General features: G+C 46.5%; 1 protein-coding gene across 1 annotated transcript in view; it reads left to right on the plus strand.

Moving 5' to 3' along the window:
* The window catches only part of LOC121556107 (vascular endothelial growth factor receptor 3-like), a 137,847-nt gene that overhangs the window by 39,102 nt on the left and 79,028 nt on the right, over nucleotides 1–19,717 (plus strand). The window contains exon 2 of the mRNA XM_045212453.1: nucleotides 12,140–12,236. Within this exon, the coding sequence (XP_045068388.1) occupies nucleotides 12,140–12,236 (97 nt within the window). The remainder of the gene's footprint in view (nucleotides 1–12,139; nucleotides 12,237–19,717) is intronic.

The raw sequence follows: 19,717 nt of genomic DNA on the forward strand, positions 1-19,717 counted from the left end.
ATCTCTTGCACATCTATCATTCCAGTGTTAATACTAATTGTAATTATTTTGCACTATGGCCTATTTATTGCCTTACCTCCATAACTTGCTACATTTGCACACACTGTATATATATTTTTTGTTTACCCCATGTGTAACTCTGTGTTGTTGTTTTTATCGCACTGCTTTGCTTTATTTTGGCCAGGTCGCAGTTGTAAATGAGAACTTGTTCTCAACTGGCTTACCTGGTTAAATAAAGGTTAAATAAAAATATAAAAATATAAAATAAAAATGGTGGTTAAGTTGAGAGAGATGGGACAGTACAGTAGTTTAAATGGTGGTTAAGTTGAGAGAGATGGGACAGTACAGTAGTTTAAATGGTGGTTAAGTCCTGAGAGAGATGGAACAGGGACAGTACAGTCGTTTAAATGGTGGTGAAGTCCTGAGAGAGATGGATATGAGAGGAACAGACGTACTCCGTTCAGTAGGTTCTGGAATCAAATGGTTGAAAGATGGAACATGGAAGGTAATAGTATGTACCGGTAGAACAACAATGTGAAGTCCTTGAACTCTGGGAAGGAAAGAGGCAACTTCCAGATCTTTCCTGTGTCGGTGGTCGGCCCACTTCACCCCAACAGCTATCTACTTCCACTACATTTAAAGCCAAAGATCATTGTTAACTGTGTTTACATATTTATATCGACACACACACACACACACACACACACACAAAGTACTACAGCAGCTACTAACTACATGCATGATGAGAGGACTGTAGCTGGAACACAGCAGTGTTGATCATGATGAGAGGACTGTAGCTGGAACCCAGCAGTGTTGATCATGATGAGAGGACTGTAGCTGGAACACAGCAGTGTTGATCATGATGAGAGGACTGTAGCTGGAACCCAGCAGTGTTGATCATGATGAGAGGACTGTAGCTGGAACACAGCAGTGTTGATCATGATGAGAGGACTGTAGCTGGAACACAGCAGTGTTGATCATGATGAGAGGACTGTAGCTGGAACACAGCAGTGTTGATCATGATGAGAGGACTGTAGCTGGAACACAGCAGTGTTGATCATGATGAGAGGACTGTAGCTGGAACACAGCAGTGTTGATCATGATGAGAGGACTGTAGCTGGAACACAGCAGTGTTGATCATGATGAGAGGACTGTAGCTGGAACACAGCAGTGTTGATCATGATGAGAGGACTGTAGCTGGAACACAGCAGTGTTGATCATGATGAGAGGACTGTAGCTGGAACACAGCAGTGTTGATCATGATGAGAGGACTGTAGCTGGAACACAGCAGTGTTGATCATGATGAGAGGACTGTAGCTGGAACACAGCAGTGTTGATCATGATGAGAGGACTGTAGCTGGAACACAGCAGTGTTGATCATGATGAGAGGACTGTAGCTGGAACACAGCTGATAAACTCCTGGATAGCTCTCTCTCTCTCTCTCTCTCTTTCTCTCTCAGTGTGTCCTCTAACATATGTTTAAATCAAATCAATTGTTATTTGTCACATGCGCCGAATACAACAGGTGTAGACTTTACAGTGAAATGCTTACTTACAAGCCCTTAACCAACAATGCAGTTTTAAGAAAGAATACCCAAAAAAATAAAAAATATATACAGGAGGTACCGTTACCGAGTCAATGTGCGGGGGCACCGGTTAGTTGAGGTAATTGGGGTAATATGTACATGTTTAGAAGCCTCTTGGACCTAGACTTGGCGCTCCGGTACCACTTGCCGTGCGGTAGCAGAGATAACAGTCTATGACTAGGGTGGCTGGAGTCTTTGACCATTTTTAGGGCCTTCCTCTGACACCGCCTGGTATAGAGGTCCTGGATGCCAGGAAGCTCGGCTCCAGTGATGTACTGGGACGTACACACTACCCTCTGTAGTGCCTTGCGGTCGGAGGCCGAGCAGGCCATACCAGGCAGTGATGCAACCAGTCAGGATGCTCTCGATGGTGCAGCTGTAGAACCTTTTGAGGATCTGAGGACCCATGCCAAATCTTTTCAGTCTCCTTAGGGGGAATAGGTTTTGTCGTGCCCTCTTCACGACTGTCTTGGTGTGTTTGGATCATGATAGTTCGTTGGTGATGTGGAGACCAAGGAACTTGAAGCTCTCAACCTGCTCAACTACAGCCCCGTCAATGAGAATGGGGGCGTGCTCAGTCCTCTTCTTTTTCCTGTAGTCCACAATCATCTCCTTTGTCTTGATCACGTTGAGGGAGAGGTTGTTATCCTGGCACCACACGGCCAGGTCTCTGACCTCCTCCCTATAGGCTGTCTCATCGTTGTCGGTGATCAGGCCTACCACTGTTGTGTCATCGGCAAACTTAACAATGGTGTTGGAGTCGTGCTTGGCCATGCAGTCATGAGTGAACAGGGAGTACAGGAGGGGACTGAACACGCACCCCTGAGGGGCCCCCGTGTTGAGGATAAGCGTGGCGGATGTGTTGTTACCTACCCTTACCACCTGGGGGCAGCCCGTCAGGAAGTCCAGGATCAAGTTGCAGAGGGAGGTGTTTAGTCCCAGGGTCCTTAGCTCAGTGATGAGCTTTGAGGGCACTATGGTGTTGAACGCTGAGCTGTAGTCAATGAATAGCAATCTCACATAGGTGTTCCTTTTATCCAGGAGTGAAAGGGCAGTGTGGAGCGCAATAGAGATTGCATCATCTGTGGATCTGTTGGGGCGGTATGTGAATTGGAGTGGGTCTAGGGTTTCTGGGATAATGGTGTTGATGTGAGCAATGACCAGCCTTTCAAAGCACTTCATGGCTACAGACTTGAGTGCTATGGGTCAGAAGCCATTTAGGCAGGTTACCTTAGTGTTCTTGGGCACAGGGACTATGGTGGTCTGCTTGAAACATGTTGGTATTACAGACTCAGACAGGGAGAGGTTGAAAATGTCAGTGAAGACACTTGCCAGTTGGTCAGCGCATGCTCGGAGTACACGTCCTGGTAATCCGTCTGGCCCTGCGGCCTTGTGAATGTTGACCTGTTTAAAGGTCTTACTCACATCGGCTACGGAGAGCGTGATCACACAGTCGTCCGGAACAGCTGATGCTCTCATGCATGTTTCAGTGTTACTTGCCTCGAAGCGAGCATAGAAGTAATTTAGCTCGTCTGGTAGGCTCGTGTCACTGGGCAGTTCGAGGCTGTGCTTCCCTTTGTAGTCTGTAATAGTTTGCAAGCCCTACCACATCCGACGAGCGTCGGAGCCGGTGTAGTACGATTAGATTTTAGTCCTGTATTGACGCTTTGCCTGTTTGATGGTTCGTCGGAGGGCATAGCGGGATTTCTTATAAGCTTCCGGGTTAGAATCCCGCTCCTTGAAAGAGGCAGCTCTACCCTTTAGCTCAGTGTGGATGTTGCCTGTAATCCATGGCTTCTGGTTGGGGTATGTACGTACGGTCACTGTGGGGACGACGTCATCGATGCACTTATTGATGAAGCCAGTGACTGATGTGGTGTACTCCTCAATGCTATCTGAAGAATCCCGGAACATATTCCAGTCTGTGATAGCAAAACAGTCCTGTAGCTTAGCATCTGCTTCATCTGACCACTTTTTTATTAACCAAGTCACTGGTACTTCCTGCTTTAGTTTTTGCTTATAAGCAGGAATCAGGAGGATATAATTATGGTCAGATTTGCCAAATGGAGGGCGAGGGAGAGCTTTGTATGCGTCTCTGTGTGTAGAGTAAAGGTGGTCTAGAGTTTTTTTCCCTCTGGTTGCACATTTAACATGCTGGTAGAAATGAGGTAAAACGGATTTAAGTTTCCCTGCATTAAAGTCCCCGGCCACTGTGGTATTTCACCCAATAGATATGGGAATTTATCAAAATTTGATTTGTTTTCAAATTTTTGTGGGTCTATGTCTCTAATATGGTCATACATTTGGCAGGAAGTTAGGAAGTGCAGCTCAGTTTCCACCTCATTTTGTGGGCAGTGTGCTCATAGCCTGTCTTCTCTTGAGAGCCAGGTCTGCCTACGGCGGTCTTTCTCAATAGCAAGGCTATGCTCACTGAGTCTGTACATAGTCAAAGCTTTCCTTAATTTTGGGTCAGTCACAGTGGTACTCTATGTTTAGGGCCAAATACCATTCTAGTTTGCTCTGTTTTTTTGTTATTTCTTTCCAATGTGTCAAGTAATTATCTTTTTGTTTCATCAAGTTTGGTTGGGCCTAATTGTGTTGCTGTCCTGGGGCTCTGTGGGGTCTGTTTGTGTTTGTGAACAGAGCCCCATGACCAGCTTGCTTAGGGGACTATTCTCCAGGTTCATCTCTCTGTAGGTGATGGCTTTTTTATGGAAGGTTTGGGAATCACTTCCTTTTAGGTGGTTGTAGAATTTAACGGCTCTTTTCTGGATTTTGATAATTAGCAGGTATCGGCCTAATTCTGCTCTTCATGCATTATTTGGTGTTTTACGTTGTAACAGAGGATATTTTCCTCAATTTGGTGTTTGTCCCCTTTTGTGAATTCTTGATTAATGGGTTCTATAACTGATTAAAGTATTTTCTTTGCCGGATCCTAATTGGTAAGTCACATTTTATGTTCCTTTTGATGGCATAGAAGGCCCTTCTTGCCTTGTCTCTCAGATCGTTCACAGCTTTGTGGAAGTTACCTGTGGTGCTGATGTTTAGGCCGAGGTATGTATAGTTTTTTTGTGCTCTAGGGCAACGGTGTCTGGAATTGGAATTTGTATTAGATGGGATAATCTTCCAGAAGGACAACCATCTCTGCAGCACTCCACCAATCAGGCCTTTATGGTAGAGTGGCCAGACGGAAGCCACTCCTCAGTAAAAGGCACATGACAGCCCGCTTGGAGTTTGCCAAAAGGCACCTAAAGGACTCTCAGACCATGAGAAACAAGATTCTCTGGTCTGATGAAACCAAGATTGAACTCTTTGGCCTGAATGCCAAGCGTCACTTCTGGAGGAAACCTGGCGCCCTCCCTACGGTGAAGCATGGTGGTGGCAGCGTCATGCTGTCGGGATGTTTTTCAGCAGCAGGGACTGGTAGACTAGTCAGGATCGAGGGAAAGATGAACGGAACAAAGTACAGAGAGATACTTGATGAAAACCTGCTCCAGAGCTCTCAGGACCTCAGACTGGGGCGAAGGTCAATGTGTTGATAGAACTTTGGTAGCGTTTTCCTCAAATTTGCTTTGTTAAAATCCCCAGCTACAATAAATGCGGCCTCAGGATATGTGGTTTCCAGTTTGCACAAAGTCCAGTGTAGTTCCTTGAGGGTCGTCGTGGTATCGGCTTGAGGGGGAATATACACGGCTGGGACTATAACCGAAGAGAATTCTCTTGGGAGGTAATATGGTCGGCATGTGATTGTGAGGTATTCTAGGTCGGGTGAACAAAAGGACTTGAGTTTCTGTATGTTATCACAATATAATATGCCATTTAGCAGACGCTTTTATCCAAAGCGACTTACAGTCATGTGTGCATACATTTTTGCGTATGGGTGGTCCTGGGGATCGAACCCACAACCCTGGCGTTACAAGCACCATGCTCTACCAATTGAGCTACAGAGGACCACCATGAGTAGTTAATCATGAAACATACACCACCGCCTTTCTTCTTCCCGGAGAGTTCTTTATTCCTGTCTGTGCGATGTACTGAGAACCCAGCTGGTTGTATGGACGGGGACAGTATATCCGGAGAGAGCCATGATTCCGTGAAACAGAGTATGTTACGGTCCCTGATGTCTCTCTGGAAGGACATCCTTGCCCTGAGCTCGTCTACTTTATTATCCAGAGACTGAACATTAGCGAGTAATATACTCGGAAGCGGTGGATGGTGTGCACGCCTCCTGAGTCGGACTAGAAGTCCACTCCGAATACCTCTTCTCCGCCGGCGGCGTCTTTGAGCAGTCTCTGGGATAAGTTCAGTTGCCCTGGGGGGGTACGATCAAAGTTTCGGGAAAGTCGTATTTCTGGTCGTAATGCTGGTGAGTTACCGCCGCTCTGATATCCAAAAGTTATTTCCGGCTGCATGTAATAACACAAAAAAACGTTCTGGGCTAATAATGTGAGAAATAACACACAAAAAAAAATGAAATACAGCAAAGTTGCTTAGGAGCAGAGCTGCCACGTCTGTCGGCGCCATTTCAGTTGAATGCATTCAGGTATCCCCCTTTCCCTTTAATGGCCTACTCCAGGCTACTAGCAGTACAGGCTGAGCTGCCGCTGAGATCAACTCTAACTAACCCTAAACAACTCTAACTCTGTGGCTGAGCATCAAATATTTACATCACATGGCAAGGTCTCTATTGTTGCTCCCTGGGCAGCAGGACGTGTGTACAATGTCTCCTGGCCGTCCAGAAAACAACAAGTCATAAGTGATGTTTGTGAAATCCTCCCAGTACTGTTTTGTCATTGGTTTGATCCTATCTGTGTCCTATGTCACAGCCCCTCTAGTACATGTCTGTGTCAGGGTTTTTTATGAGTCTCTCCACGTTTCTAAATTTCTATTATCGGGATGAGAATGACTAAAATAAATAGCTAGGGCTTTTTGTCATTTTCTGAAAATTGGTGGAGGACAAATTACATTTTCTACGGGAAATGACCCCCAAATGGTGTGGCTGAAATTACCTAGATCTCTCCCCCCAGTGGTTAGTAACAACCTCTCACTGTAGATTGAATAGCAACATTTTCGCCTGAGAGACCAATATGAGAAATGTCCATCATAAGAGAGCTGTGCTGCTGGGCCCACCTTTTAGCCTGCAGTCCATAAGAGCCAATCACAGCTGTCCTGCTGTGCAGAGGCTTCCGGGCAACACAGCTCTTATGATCAACGTTTCTCACACTGGTCTCAGGCAAAACTGTGAGGGAGCTACTAACCACTGGAATAGCCTGGAACAGGGTCGCACCTTTTCACTGGGGACGGGGGGGGGCCACATTTTGAAATTGCATTTTTGTCCCCCGCAGTTTTATCATTGGAATGTGATCCAAACCGTGTGCCTTAGGACCATGCGGACGCCTACCGAGCGGTCGGGTAGGCTGTTTGTGTCACGTTGTATACTGATAGGAGACAGGCGCAGGAATATGTAATAGGGTTATATTACTCCACCCAACACAAGGTACGTCATGAACAACGACAGGGACGAAGCCCAAAACAAACACCTATATATATATTTACATTTTAGTCATTTAGCAGACACTCTTATCCAGAGCGACCTATAGGAGCAATTAGGGTTAAGTGTCTTGCTCAAGGGCACATCAACAGATTTTTCACCTAGTCGACTCGGGGATTAGAACCAGCGACCTTTCGGTTACTGGCACAACGCTCTTAACCACTAAGCTACCTGCCGCCCCACAGGGACGAAGCCCAAAGAAACACACATATATATAACAAAGGGATGAACCCAAACAGAAGAGCGAGGCGTGAACTTCTAAATAATACACGGGACGAGACCCGTAATAACAAGTGCAAAATCCCACGGTATGTAACCCGTAATACAATGTACTCACGAGACCAACGGACATGGGGACAATAATCGACAAGGACAATGGGGAACAGAGGGCACATATATACACACATACCAATCAGGGGGAAATGGGAACCAGGTGTGGTAATGAGACAAGACAGTCCGGGGTTGGTGGTAATGATCTAGTTCAGTGACACCTAGAAGGCCGGTGACGTAGACCTCCGGAGCTGGTGAACGGAATGAGCAGCAGTACCGGGGGGGATCCGTGACATTTTGGAGTGTTTATGGGGGGGGACATTTTTAAATAAAATAAATGTCCCCCCCACTTCTAAAACTAAAGTTGTGCCCCTGGCCTGGATGAATGATATGTAGAAGGAGAGTAGGTGGAGGTCATTTCAGAAACACCATGAGGGAGCTACTAACCACTGGAATAGCCTGGAGGAATGATAATGCAGAAATATATCTGCTCTCCTTCCTTCTCCTCTAAACCCCTAGCGTGTTCAGCGAGGGAGAGGTTATTTTCCTGGCACCACTCCACCAGAACCCTCACCTCCTCCCTGTAGGCTGTCTCGTCATTGTTGGTAATCAAGCCTACTACTGTTGTGTCGTCTGCAAACTTGATGATTGAGTTGGAGACGTGCGTGGCCACTCAGTCAATGGTGAACAGGGAGTACAGGAGGGGGCTGAGCATGCACCCTTGTGGGGCCCCAGTGTTGAGGATCAGCGAAGTGCAGATGTTAATTCCTACCTTCACCACCTGGGGGCGGCCCATCAGGAAGTCCAGGACCCAGTTGCACAGGGCGGGGTTCAGACCCAGGGCCTCAAGCTTAATGATGAGCTTGGAGGGTACTATGGTGTTGAATGCTGAGCTATAGTCAATGAACAGCATTCTTACATAGGTATTCCTCTTGTCCAGATGGGATAGGGCAGTGTGCAGTGTGATGGCGATTGCATCGTCTGTGGATCTATTGGGGCGATAAGCAAATTGATGTGGGTCTAGGGTGTCAGGTAAGGTGGAGGTGATATGATCCTTAACTAGCCTCTCAAAGCACTTCATGATGACAGAAGTGAGTGCTACGGGGCGATAGTCATTTAGTTCAGTTACCTTTGCTTTCTTGGGTACAGGAACAATGGTGGACATCTTGAAGCAAGTGGAGACAGCAGACTGGGATAAGGAGAGATTGAATATGTCCATAAACACTCCAGCCAGCTAGGGATGCCGTCTGGGGACAAATGTGCCCTCAGGGCACTTTACAGGGTCTGCGTCCCAAATGCACCCTATTCCCTAGATAGTGCACTACTTTAGACCAGGACCCAATACATATATATTGCACCTATTGAGCCCTGGTGAAAAGTAGTGTGCGACTGTATATAGAGACAGAGGGAGACAGAGGGAGACAGAGACAGAGGGAGACAGAGACAGAGGGAGACAGAGACAGAGACAGACAGAGACAGAGACAGAGACAGAGGAAGACAGAGACAGAGACAGAGGGAGACAGAGACAGAGGGAGACAGAGACAGAGGGAGACAGAGACAGGGGGAGACAGAGACAGAGGGAGACAGAGACAGAGGGAGACAGAGACAGAGGGAGACAGAGACAGAGGGAGACAGAGACAGGGGGAGACAGAGACAGGGGGAGACAGAGACAGAGGGAGACAGAGACAGAGGGAGAGGGAGACAGAGACAGAGGGAGACAGAGACAGAGGGAGACAGAGACAGAGGGAGACAGAGACAGAGGGAGACAGAGGGAGACAGGGGGAGACAGAGACAGGGGGAGACAGAGACAGGGGGAGACAGAGACAGGGGGAGACAGAGACAGGGGGAGACAGAGACAGGGGGAGACAGAGACAGGGGGAGACAGAGACAGGGGGAGACAGAGACAGGGGGAGACAGAGACAGGGGGAGACAGAGACAGGGGGAGACAGAGACAGGGGGAGACAGAGACAGGGGGAGACAGAGACAGAGGGAGACAGAGACAGGGGGAGACAGAGACAGGGGGAGACAGAGACAGGGGGAGACAGAGACAGGGGGAGACAGAGACAGAGGGAGACAGAGACAGAGGGAGACAGAGACAGAGGGAGACAGAGACAGAGGGAGACAGAGACAGGGGAGACAGAGACAGGGAGACAGAGACAGGAGCGAGACAGAGACAGAGACAGAGGAGAGGGAGACAGAGACAGAGGGAGACAGAGACAGGGGGAGACAGAGACAGGGGGAGACAGAGACAGAGACAGAGACAGAGACAGAGGGAGACAGAGACAGAGGGAGACAGAGACAGAGGGAGACAGAGACAGAGGGAGACAGAGACAGAGGGAGACAGAGACAGAGGGAGACAGAGACAGGGGGAGACAGAGACAGAGGGAGACAGAGACAGAGGGAGACAGAGGGAGACAGAGGGAGATAGAGACAGGGGGAGACAGAGACAGGGGGAGACAGAGACAGGGGGAGACAGAGACAGGGGGAGACAGAGACAGGGGGAGACAGAGACAGAGGGAGACAGAGACAGAGGGAGACAGAGACAGGGGGAGACAGAGACAGAGACAGAGACAGAGGGAGAGGGAGACAGAGACAGAGGGAGACAGAGACAGAGGGAGACAGAGACAGAGGGAGACAGAGACAGAGGGAGACAGAGACAGGGGGAGACAGAGACAGGGGGAGACAGAGACAGGGGGAGACAGAGACAGGGGGAGACAGAGACAGGGGGAGACAGAGACAGAGGGAGACAGAGACAGAGACAGAGGGAGACAGAGGGAGACAGAGGGAGACAGAGACAGAGGGAGACAGAGACAGAGACAGAGGGAGACAGAGACAGACGGAGACAGAGGGAGACAGATACAGGGGGAGACAGAGACAGAGGGAGACAGAGACAGAGACAGAGGGAGACAGAGACAGAGGGAGAGGGAGACAGACAGAGACAGAGGGAGACAGAGACAGAGGGAGACAGAGACAGGGGGAGACAGAGGGAGAGCCAGTTTCATCATAGCGCTTGATGGTTTTTGCGACTGCACTTGAAGAAACTTTCAAAGTTCTTGAAATTGTCCGTAAACTGACCTTCATGTCTTAAAGTAATGATGGACTGTCATTTCTCTTTGCTTATTTGAGCTGTTCTTGCCATAATATGTACTTGGTCTTTTACCAAATAGGGCTATCTTCTGTATACCACCCCTACCTTGTCACAACACAACTGATTGGCTCAAACGCATTAAGAAGGAAAGAAATTCCACAAATTAACTTTTAAGAAGGCACACCTGTTAATTGAAATGCATTCCAGGTGACTACCTCATGAAGCTGGTTGAGAGAATGCCAAGAGTGTGCAAAGCTGTCATCAAGGCAAAGGGTGGCTATTTGAAGAATCTCAAATATAAAATATATTTTGATTTGTTTAACACTTCTTTGGTTACTACATGATTCCATATGTCTTATTTCATAGTTTTGATGTCTTCACTATTATTCTACAATGTAGAACATAGTAAAAATAAAGAAAAACACTTGAATGAGTAGGTGTGCCCAAACGTTTGACTGGTACTGCATCAATTAATTTGAGAAAAAGACTTGAGTCTTCTTGGGTATGACGCTACAAGCTTGGCACACCTGTATTTGGGGAGTTTCTCCCATTCTTCTCTGCAGATCCTCTCAAGCTCTGTCAGGTTGGATGGAGAGCGTCGCTGCACAGCTATTTTCAGGTCTCTCCAGAGATGTTAGATCGGGTTCAAGTCCGGGATCTGGCTGGGCCAATCAAGGACATTCAGAGACTTGTCCCGAAGCCACTCCTGCGTTGTCTTGGCTGTGTGCTTAGGGTCGTTGTCCTGTTGGAAGGTGAACCTTCGCCCCAGTCTGAGTTCCTGAGTGCTCTGGAGCAGGTTTTCATCAAGGATCTCTCAGGACTTTGCTCTGTTCATCTTTCCCTCAATCCTGACTAGTCTAGCCGGGCGCCCAGCTCTAAGAAGAGTCTTGGTGGTTCCAAACTTCTTCCATTTAAGAATGATGGAGGCCACTGTGTTCTTGGGGACCTTCAATGCTACAGAAATGTTTTGCTACCCTTCCCCAGATCTGTGCCTCGACACAATCCTGTCTCGGCGCTCTACGGACAATTCCTTCGACCTCATGGCTTAGTTTCTGCTCTGACATGCACTGTCAACTGTGGGACCTTATATAGACAGGTGTGTGCCTTTCCAAATCATGTCCAATCAATTGAATTGACCACAGCTGAACTCCAGTCAATTTGTAGAAACATCTCAAGGATGATCAATGGAAACAGGATGCACCTGAGCTCAATTTCAAGTCTCATAGCAAAAGGGTCTGAATACTTATGTAAATAAGGTATTTCTGGTTTTTATTTGTAAGAAATGTGCCACATTTCAAAAAAAACTTTTTTGCTTTGTTATTATGGGGTATTGTGTGTAGATTAGGTTAAATAAAAACAATTCCTCATTTTAGAATAAGGCTGTAGCAAAATGTGGAAAAGGGAAGGGGTCTGAATACTTTCTGAATGCACTGCGTGTATATATATATATATAAATAACATTTGCTAGCTTTGGTTGGTGCATCCTGCCGCTGTCGGGTTGAGTTCCTAATCAATGTGACACTGAGGTTTGACAGAGCCGAACAGCAGAGCTGTCTAAACCAATACCCACTAATTGAGCTTTGTGGGAAACTGTTTCTCATCAGTGTCAGCGTCCAATCATATTACTTTGTTTTGTTCCCTCAGGTTTGGTGATTGGCTATTCTATGACTCCGCCCACCCTTGACAGTCCCAAAGACGACCTTGTGATCCATGCAGATGAAACACTGACCATTACATGCAGGTAGAGTACTGTGTCCGTCTCTCTGTGTCCGTCTCTCTGTGTCCGTCTCTCTGTGCCCGTCTCTCTGTGCCCGTCTCTCTGTGCCCGTCTCTCTGTGCCCGTCTCTCTGTGCCCGTCTCTCTGTGCCCGTCTCTCTGTGCCCGTCTCTCTGTGTCCGTACTTGAGCGTAACCTGTCTGTCCACTCCGTGTCTTCCTATTTCCTGCTGGTGTGGTTGGGTAAAGAGTATGGAGTAAAGTCCCGTGTAGCTCAGTTGGTAGAGCATGGCGTTTGCAATGCCAGGGTTGTGGGTTCGATTCCCACAGGGGGGCAGTATGAAAATGTATGCACTCACTATCTGTAAGTCGCTCTGGATAAGAGCGTCTGCTAAAATGACTAAAATGTAAAGAAAACAGAACAATAATGTTGACCTTGACACCAACACCATAATTGGATAGGTAGAATTACCTTGCTTTTCTCCAGGAAGTATCCCACCAATTATACAGAGTGGAGGTTAAAACACCTGTCTAATCCACCAACACATTATACAGAGTGGTGTAGTGGGGGTTAAACACCTGTCTAATCCACCAACACATTATACAGAGTGGTGTAGTGGAGGTTAAACACCTGTCTAATCCACCAATACATTATACAGAGTGGTGTAGTGGAGGTTAAACACCTGTCTAATCCACCAATACATTATACAGAGTGGTGTAGTGGAGGTTAAACACCTGTCTAATCCACCAATACATTATACAGAGTGGTGTAGTGGAGGTTAAACACCTGTCTAATCCACCAATACATTATACAGAGTGGTGTAGTGGAGGTTAAACACCTGTCTAATCCACCAATACATTATACAGAGTGGTGTAGTGGAGGTTAAACACCTGTCTAATCCACCAATACATTATACAGAGTGGTGTAGTGGAGGTTAAACACCTGTCTAATCCACCAAGACATTATACAGAGTGGTGTAGTGGAGGTTAAACACCTGTCTAATCCACCAAGACATTATACAGAGTGGTGTAGTGGAGGTTAAACACCTGTCTAATCCACCAAGACATTATACAGAGTGGTGTAGTGGAGGTTAAACACCTGTCTAATCCACCAAGACATTATACAGAGTGGTGTAGTGGAGGTTAAACACCTGTCTAATCCACCAATACATTATACAGAGTGGTGTAGTGGAGGTTAAACACCTGTCTAATCCACCAATACATTATACAGAGTGGTGTAGTGGAGGTTAAACACCTGTCTAATCCACCAATACATTATACAGAGTGGTGTAGTGGAGGTTAAACACCTGTCTAATCCACCAACACATTATACAGAGTGGTGTAGTGGAGGTTAAACACCTGTCTAATCCACCAATACATTATACAGAGTGGTGTAGTGGAGGTTAAACACCTGTCTAATCCACCAATACATTATACAGAGTGGTGTAGTGGAGGTTAAACACCTGTCTAATCCACCAATACATTATACAGAGTGGTGTAGTGGAGGTTAAACACCTGTCTAATCCACCAAGACATTATACAGAGTGGTGTAGTGGAGGTTAAACACCTGTCTAATCCACCAAGACATTATACAGAGTGGTGTAGTGGAGGTTAAACACATTTTAGTCATTTAGCAGACGCTCTTATCCAGAGCGGCTTACAGTTAGTGAGATATTTTTTTATTTTTCATACCCCCGTGGGAATTGAACCCACAACCCTGGCGTTGCAAACGCCATGCTCTACCAACTGAGCTACATCCCTGCCGGCCATTCCCTCTCCTACCCTGGGCCAATTGTGCGCCGCCCCATGGGTCTCCCGGTCGCGGCCGGCTACGACAGAGCCTGGATTCGAACCAGGATCTCTAGTGGCACAGCTAGCACTGCATCGCACTCTGTATAGACCACTGCGCCACTCGGGAGGCTGTCTAATCTACCAACATGTCAATACAGAGTGGTGTAGTGGAGGTTCAACACATGTAAACGCCATTTACACACCTTTTTTATTTTGAGAGTGGCGAGGGTCAGTGGAGCACAGGGGCACCTGGAAGAGGCCACAGTCAATGATACGGGGTAAGACCTGTGCGGGAGAAGGAGTGAGGAGAGCGGCAAGATTAACGTCTGCACTTTGTAGTAATCTGCTGGCGGAGAGAGGAAGAGATTGAGTCGGATTGAAGATCAGGGCATTGGGTGGAGGAGCCCACTGCTGGCTTACCTCTGAAGCTAAGCAGGGTTGGTCCCTGGATGGGAGACCAAATGCTGCTGGATGTGGTGTTGGAGGGCCAGTAGAAGGTACTCTTTCCTCTGGTCTAAAAAAAATATCCCATTGCCCCAGGGCAGTGATTGCCCTGTGTAGGGTGTCCGGACTCTCTGTTGTCACTAAAGATCCCATGGCACTTATTGTAAGAATAGGGGTGTTAACCTTGATGTCCTGGCTAAATTCCCAATCTGGCCCTCATACCATCATGGCCACCCAATCAGCCCCAACTTCCAACTGGCTCATTCATCCCCCCTTCTCTCCCCTGTAACTATTCCCCAGGTTGTTGCTGTAAATGAGAATGTGTTCAGTCAACTTACCTGGTAAAATAAATGAGCCAGGGTGGCCGTAGTGATTGAGTGGTGGGCCAGAGGATGGGCTGAGCCGGCAGTAAAGACTGGAACAGAGAGGTAGGCGGTTCACTGAACTGGGACGGGGTCACAGCTTGGAGGGCCAGGGCCCGTAACTGGCTGAGTAGATGGTGATGTGATGTCGTTGCTGGCAGAGAGAAGGTGAGACGCTGCAGCGGGACCGGAGAGAAACAGAGGTCGACACTGGCAGACAGAAACAGTGGTCACAGAGCCAGTAGTACCGGAGGCTGTAAAGACTAGTTACAATGTCGGCAGAGACAGAGCGTGAGAGGTGGGTGGGGGGGGGAAAGGAAGCAGTATGCTGAGAGAGCGGCGATCGTTGGCAGAGAGAGAGCGGCGATCGTTGGCAGAGAGAGAGCGGCGATCGTTGGCAGAGAGAGAGCGGCGATCGTTGGCAGAGAGAGAGGGTGAGCCACTGCTGAGGCAGCGGTCATGGGGCCAGCGAGGCCAGAGAGAAAGGTAGGAGCAAGAGGCAAAGAAGCCGAGGGGCTGGAGAAGGAATACAAAGTGGGGAGGAAACCGAGGGGCTGGAGAAGGAATACAAAGTGGGGAGGAAACCGAGGGGCTGGAGAAGGAATACAAAGTGGGGAGGAAACCGAGGGGCTGGAGAAGGAATACAAAGTGAGGTGAGGTGGGGTGGGGGCAGGACACACCGAGATGGAAGGCCCTTGGCAGGGGGCGGAGCCATGTCTTCTGGGATTTTTACAGGCTGCTTTTGGGCAGAAGCTGTGTGCTTACCTCCCCCGGGGAGCCCACGTACAGGCGGAACAGCTCGGCCTTGTTGTCATTACGATGGAACGGGATCCCCCTTCCCCGGAGCTTTCCCGGAGCCTGGAAAGGGTCCAGTCCGACAGCACCGGAGGCCTGATCTGGATGCCTCAGAGGTGGAAGTGGGAACAGAGGGGAGAGGTCCTGTAGATTGGCGGGAAGGTGGGGCCCGAGCCATCCATGCATGCGAACAGGGGAGGCTGGTGAGCTCCGACGGACAGGGCGGTGGGGAGATCGGCCTAGAGGCTGCCCACAACATTCTTTGTGAGGCCTGGAAAGGTGGCGGTGCAGCCGTCTGGTTAGAGGGCCTTGATAATGGAGAGTCTGGAACTTGGTCTGAAAACATCTCGGAATCCGAGGAGGTGAGATCAATCTCGTAAACGAAGTAAGCAAGCTAACATAAGTAACTTAAGTAAACGTTGAGTAGAACTTTCGATAAATCGAGGCTTGTCACGACACAAAACAGAGAGGAGGAAGAGGCTGTTTGGTCAGGTTTAAGCAGGGTGGCAGTGGTGATTAAGCAGAGTGAGAACAGGTGTTGAGTCTGATTAGTAGAAGCTGGAGCTAGTTTGATGAGCTACGTTCAAGGCAACTAGTTCAATGTTGCAAACAGTAGTTCAAGGCTGATTGGCAACGGTTAGCAGCTGGTGCTTGTCGAGTTGCTAGGGAGCTCCATTCAAGGCAACTAGTTAAGTTACATTCAAGCCTGGTTTTATTTATATATTTAACCCTTATTCTAACCCTTATTTTTTTGTTAATCCTTAACGCAGGGTTTTCCAAACTCGGTCCTCGGGACCACAAGGGGGTGCACGTTTTGGTTTTTGCCCTAGCACTACACAGCTGATTTAAAATAATAAACTAATCATCAAGCTTTGATCATTTGAATCAGCTGTGTAGTGTTAGGGCAAAACCCAAAATGTGCCCCCCTTGGGGTCCCGAGGACCGAGTTTTGGAAACATTGTCTTAACGCCATTGAAAATAGCATACTCAAATTTCTAAATGTCATATACTATAAAGCTTTTCAGTGTAAAACTTAAACGACTTAAACCAAATAGAAAGTATGTGGAAAAGATAATGGACCTACAGTGGGGAAAAAAAGTATTTAGTCAGCCACCAATTGTGCAAGTTCTCCCACTTAAAAAGATGAGAGAGGCCTGTAATTTTCATCATAGGTACACTTCAACTATGACAGACAAGACTGCTTACCTATTGCAGATTCAGTCTTCCCAGCCTGGTGCAGGTCTACAATTTTGTTTCTGGTGTCCTTTGACAGCTCTTTGGTCTTGGCCATAGTGGAGTTTGGAGTGTGACTGTTTGAGGTTGTGGACAGGTGTCTTTTATACTGATAACAAGTTCAAACAGGTGCCATTAATACAGGTAACGAGTGGAGGACAGAGGAGCCTCTTAAAGAAGAAGTTACAGGTCTATGAGAGCCAGAAATCTTGCTTGTTTGTAGGTGACCAAATACTTATTTTCCACCATCATTTGCAAATAAATTCATAAAAAATCCTACAATGTGATTTTCTGGATTTTTTTTCCTCCATTTGTCTGTCATAGTTGACGTGTACCTATGATGAAAATTACAGGCCTCTTTCATCTTTTTAAGTGGGAGAACTTGCACAATTGGTGGCTGACTAAATACTTTTTTTCCCTCACTGTATATACAATTGAAGTCGGAAGTTTACATACACTTAGGTTGGAGTCATTAAAACTTGTTTTTCAACCACTCCACAAATGTCTTGTTAACAAACTATAGTTTTGGCAAGTCGGTTAGGACATCTACTTTGTGAATGACACAAGTAATTCTTCCAACAATTGTTTACAGACATATTATTTAACTTATAATTCACTGTATCACAATTCCAGTGGGTCAGAAGTTTACATACACTAAGTTGACTGTGCCTTTAAACAGCTTAAGAAATTCTAGAAAATGATGTCATGGCTTTAGAAGCTTCTGATAGGCTAATTTACATCATTTGAGTCAATTGGAGGTGTACCTGTGGATGTATTTCAAGGCCTACCTTCAAACCTCTTTGCTTGACATCATAGGTAAATCAAAAGAAATCAGCCAAGACCTCAGAAGAAAATGTTTTGACCTCCACAAGTCTCATCCTTGGGAGCAATTTCCAAACGCCTGAAGGTACCACGTTCATCTGTACAAACAATAGTATGCAAGTATAAACACCATGGGACCACGCAGCCGTCATACCGCTCAGGAAGGAGACGCGTTCTGTCTCCTAGAGATGAACTTACTTTGGTGTGAAAAGTGCAAATCAATCCCAGAACAACAGCAAAGGACCTTGTGAAGATACTGGAGGAAACAGGTACAAAAGTATCTATATCCACAGTAAAACAAGTCTTATATCGACATAACCTGAAAGGCCGCTCAGCAAGGAAGAAGCCACTTCTCCAAAACCACCATAAAAAAGCCAGACTACGGTTTGCATCTGCACATGGGGACAAAGATCGTACTTTTTGGAGAAATGTCCTCTGGTCTGATGAAACAAAAATGGAACTGTTTGGCCATAATGACCATCATTATGTTTGGAGGAAAAAGGGGAAGGCTTGCAAGCCAAAGAACACCATCCCAACCGTGAAGCACGGTGGGTGGCAGCATCATGCTGTGGGGGTGCTTTGCTGCAGGAGGGACTGGTGCACTTCACAAAATAGATGGCATCATGAGGAAGGAATATTATGTGGATATATTGAAGCAACATCTCAAGGCATCAGTCAGGAAGTTAAAGCTTGGTCACAAATGGGTCTTCCAAATGGACAATGACCCCAAGCATACTTCCAAAGTTGTGGCAAAATGGCTTAAGGACAACAAAGTCAAGGTATTGGAGTGGCCATCACAAAGCCCTGATCTCAATCCTATAGAAAATGTGTGGGCAGAACTGAAAAAGCGTGTGCGAGCAAGGAGGCCTACAAACCTGACTCAGTTACACCAGCTCTGTCAGGAGGAATGGGCCAACATTCACCCAACTTATTGTGGGAAGCTTGTGGAAGGCTACCCGAAACGTTTGACCCAAGTTAAACAATTTAAAGGCAATGCTACCAAATACTAATTGAGTGTATGTAAAATTCTGACCCACTGGGAATGTGATGAAAGAAATAAAAGCTGAAATAAATCATTCTCTCTACTATTATTCTGACATTTCACATTCTTAAAATAAAGTGGTGATCCTAACTGACCTAAGACAGGGAATTTTTACTAGGATTAAATGTCAGGAATTGTGAGAAACTGAGTTTAAATCTATTTGGCTAAGGTGTATGTAAACTTCCGACTTCAACTGTATATATATATATATATATATATATATATATATATATATATATATATATATAAATAGCCAACCATCAACAAAATAAAAATTAGACAATCAGGCCCCCATTGATTTTGTAATGTTTGAGCATAAGCACACAGCATTAGCCAGGTCAAAATGTTCTCTCAGCTCATATCAAAATGTTCTCTGAACTCCATGTCAAAATGTTCTCTCAACTCCATGTCAAAATGTTCTCTCAACTCCATGTCAAAATGTTCTCTGAACTCCATGTCAAAATGTTCTCTCAGCTCATATCAAAATGTTCTCTGAACTCCATGTCAAAATGTTCTCTCAGCTCATATCAAAATGTTCTCTGAACTCCATGTCAAAATGTTCTCTCAGCTCATATCAAAATGTTCTCTGAACTCCATGTCAAAATGTTCTCTCAGCTCATATCAAAATGTTCTCTGAACTCCATGTCAAAATGTTCTCTCAGCTCATATCAAAATGTTCTCTGAACTCCATGTCAAAATGTTCTCTCAACTCCATGTCAAAATGTTCTCTCAACTCCATGTCAAAATGTTCTCTCAGCTCCATGTCAAAATGCATAGAATTGTAGAAGATTTGCTTAAAATCTGCAACATCTTCTTTCAGCTCCCTGATGTATGGAATTGCAGAAGATTAGCTTTGAAACTGCTACATTTACATTGACATTTTAGTCATTTAGCAGACACTTTTATCCAGAGCGACTTAAAGGAGCCATTATGGTTAGGTGCCTTGAGTATGTTTTTTCACGGCTCAACCCTTATTGGTCGGTCGCGACTTAAAAGACACCTCAATTAGTGGGTCATG

Source organism: Coregonus clupeaformis, unplaced genomic scaffold (assembly GCF_020615455.1).
Source record: "Coregonus clupeaformis isolate EN_2021a unplaced genomic scaffold, ASM2061545v1 scaf0015, whole genome shotgun sequence".
NCBI classification, from domain to species: domain Eukaryota; kingdom Metazoa; phylum Chordata; class Actinopteri; order Salmoniformes; family Salmonidae; genus Coregonus; species Coregonus clupeaformis.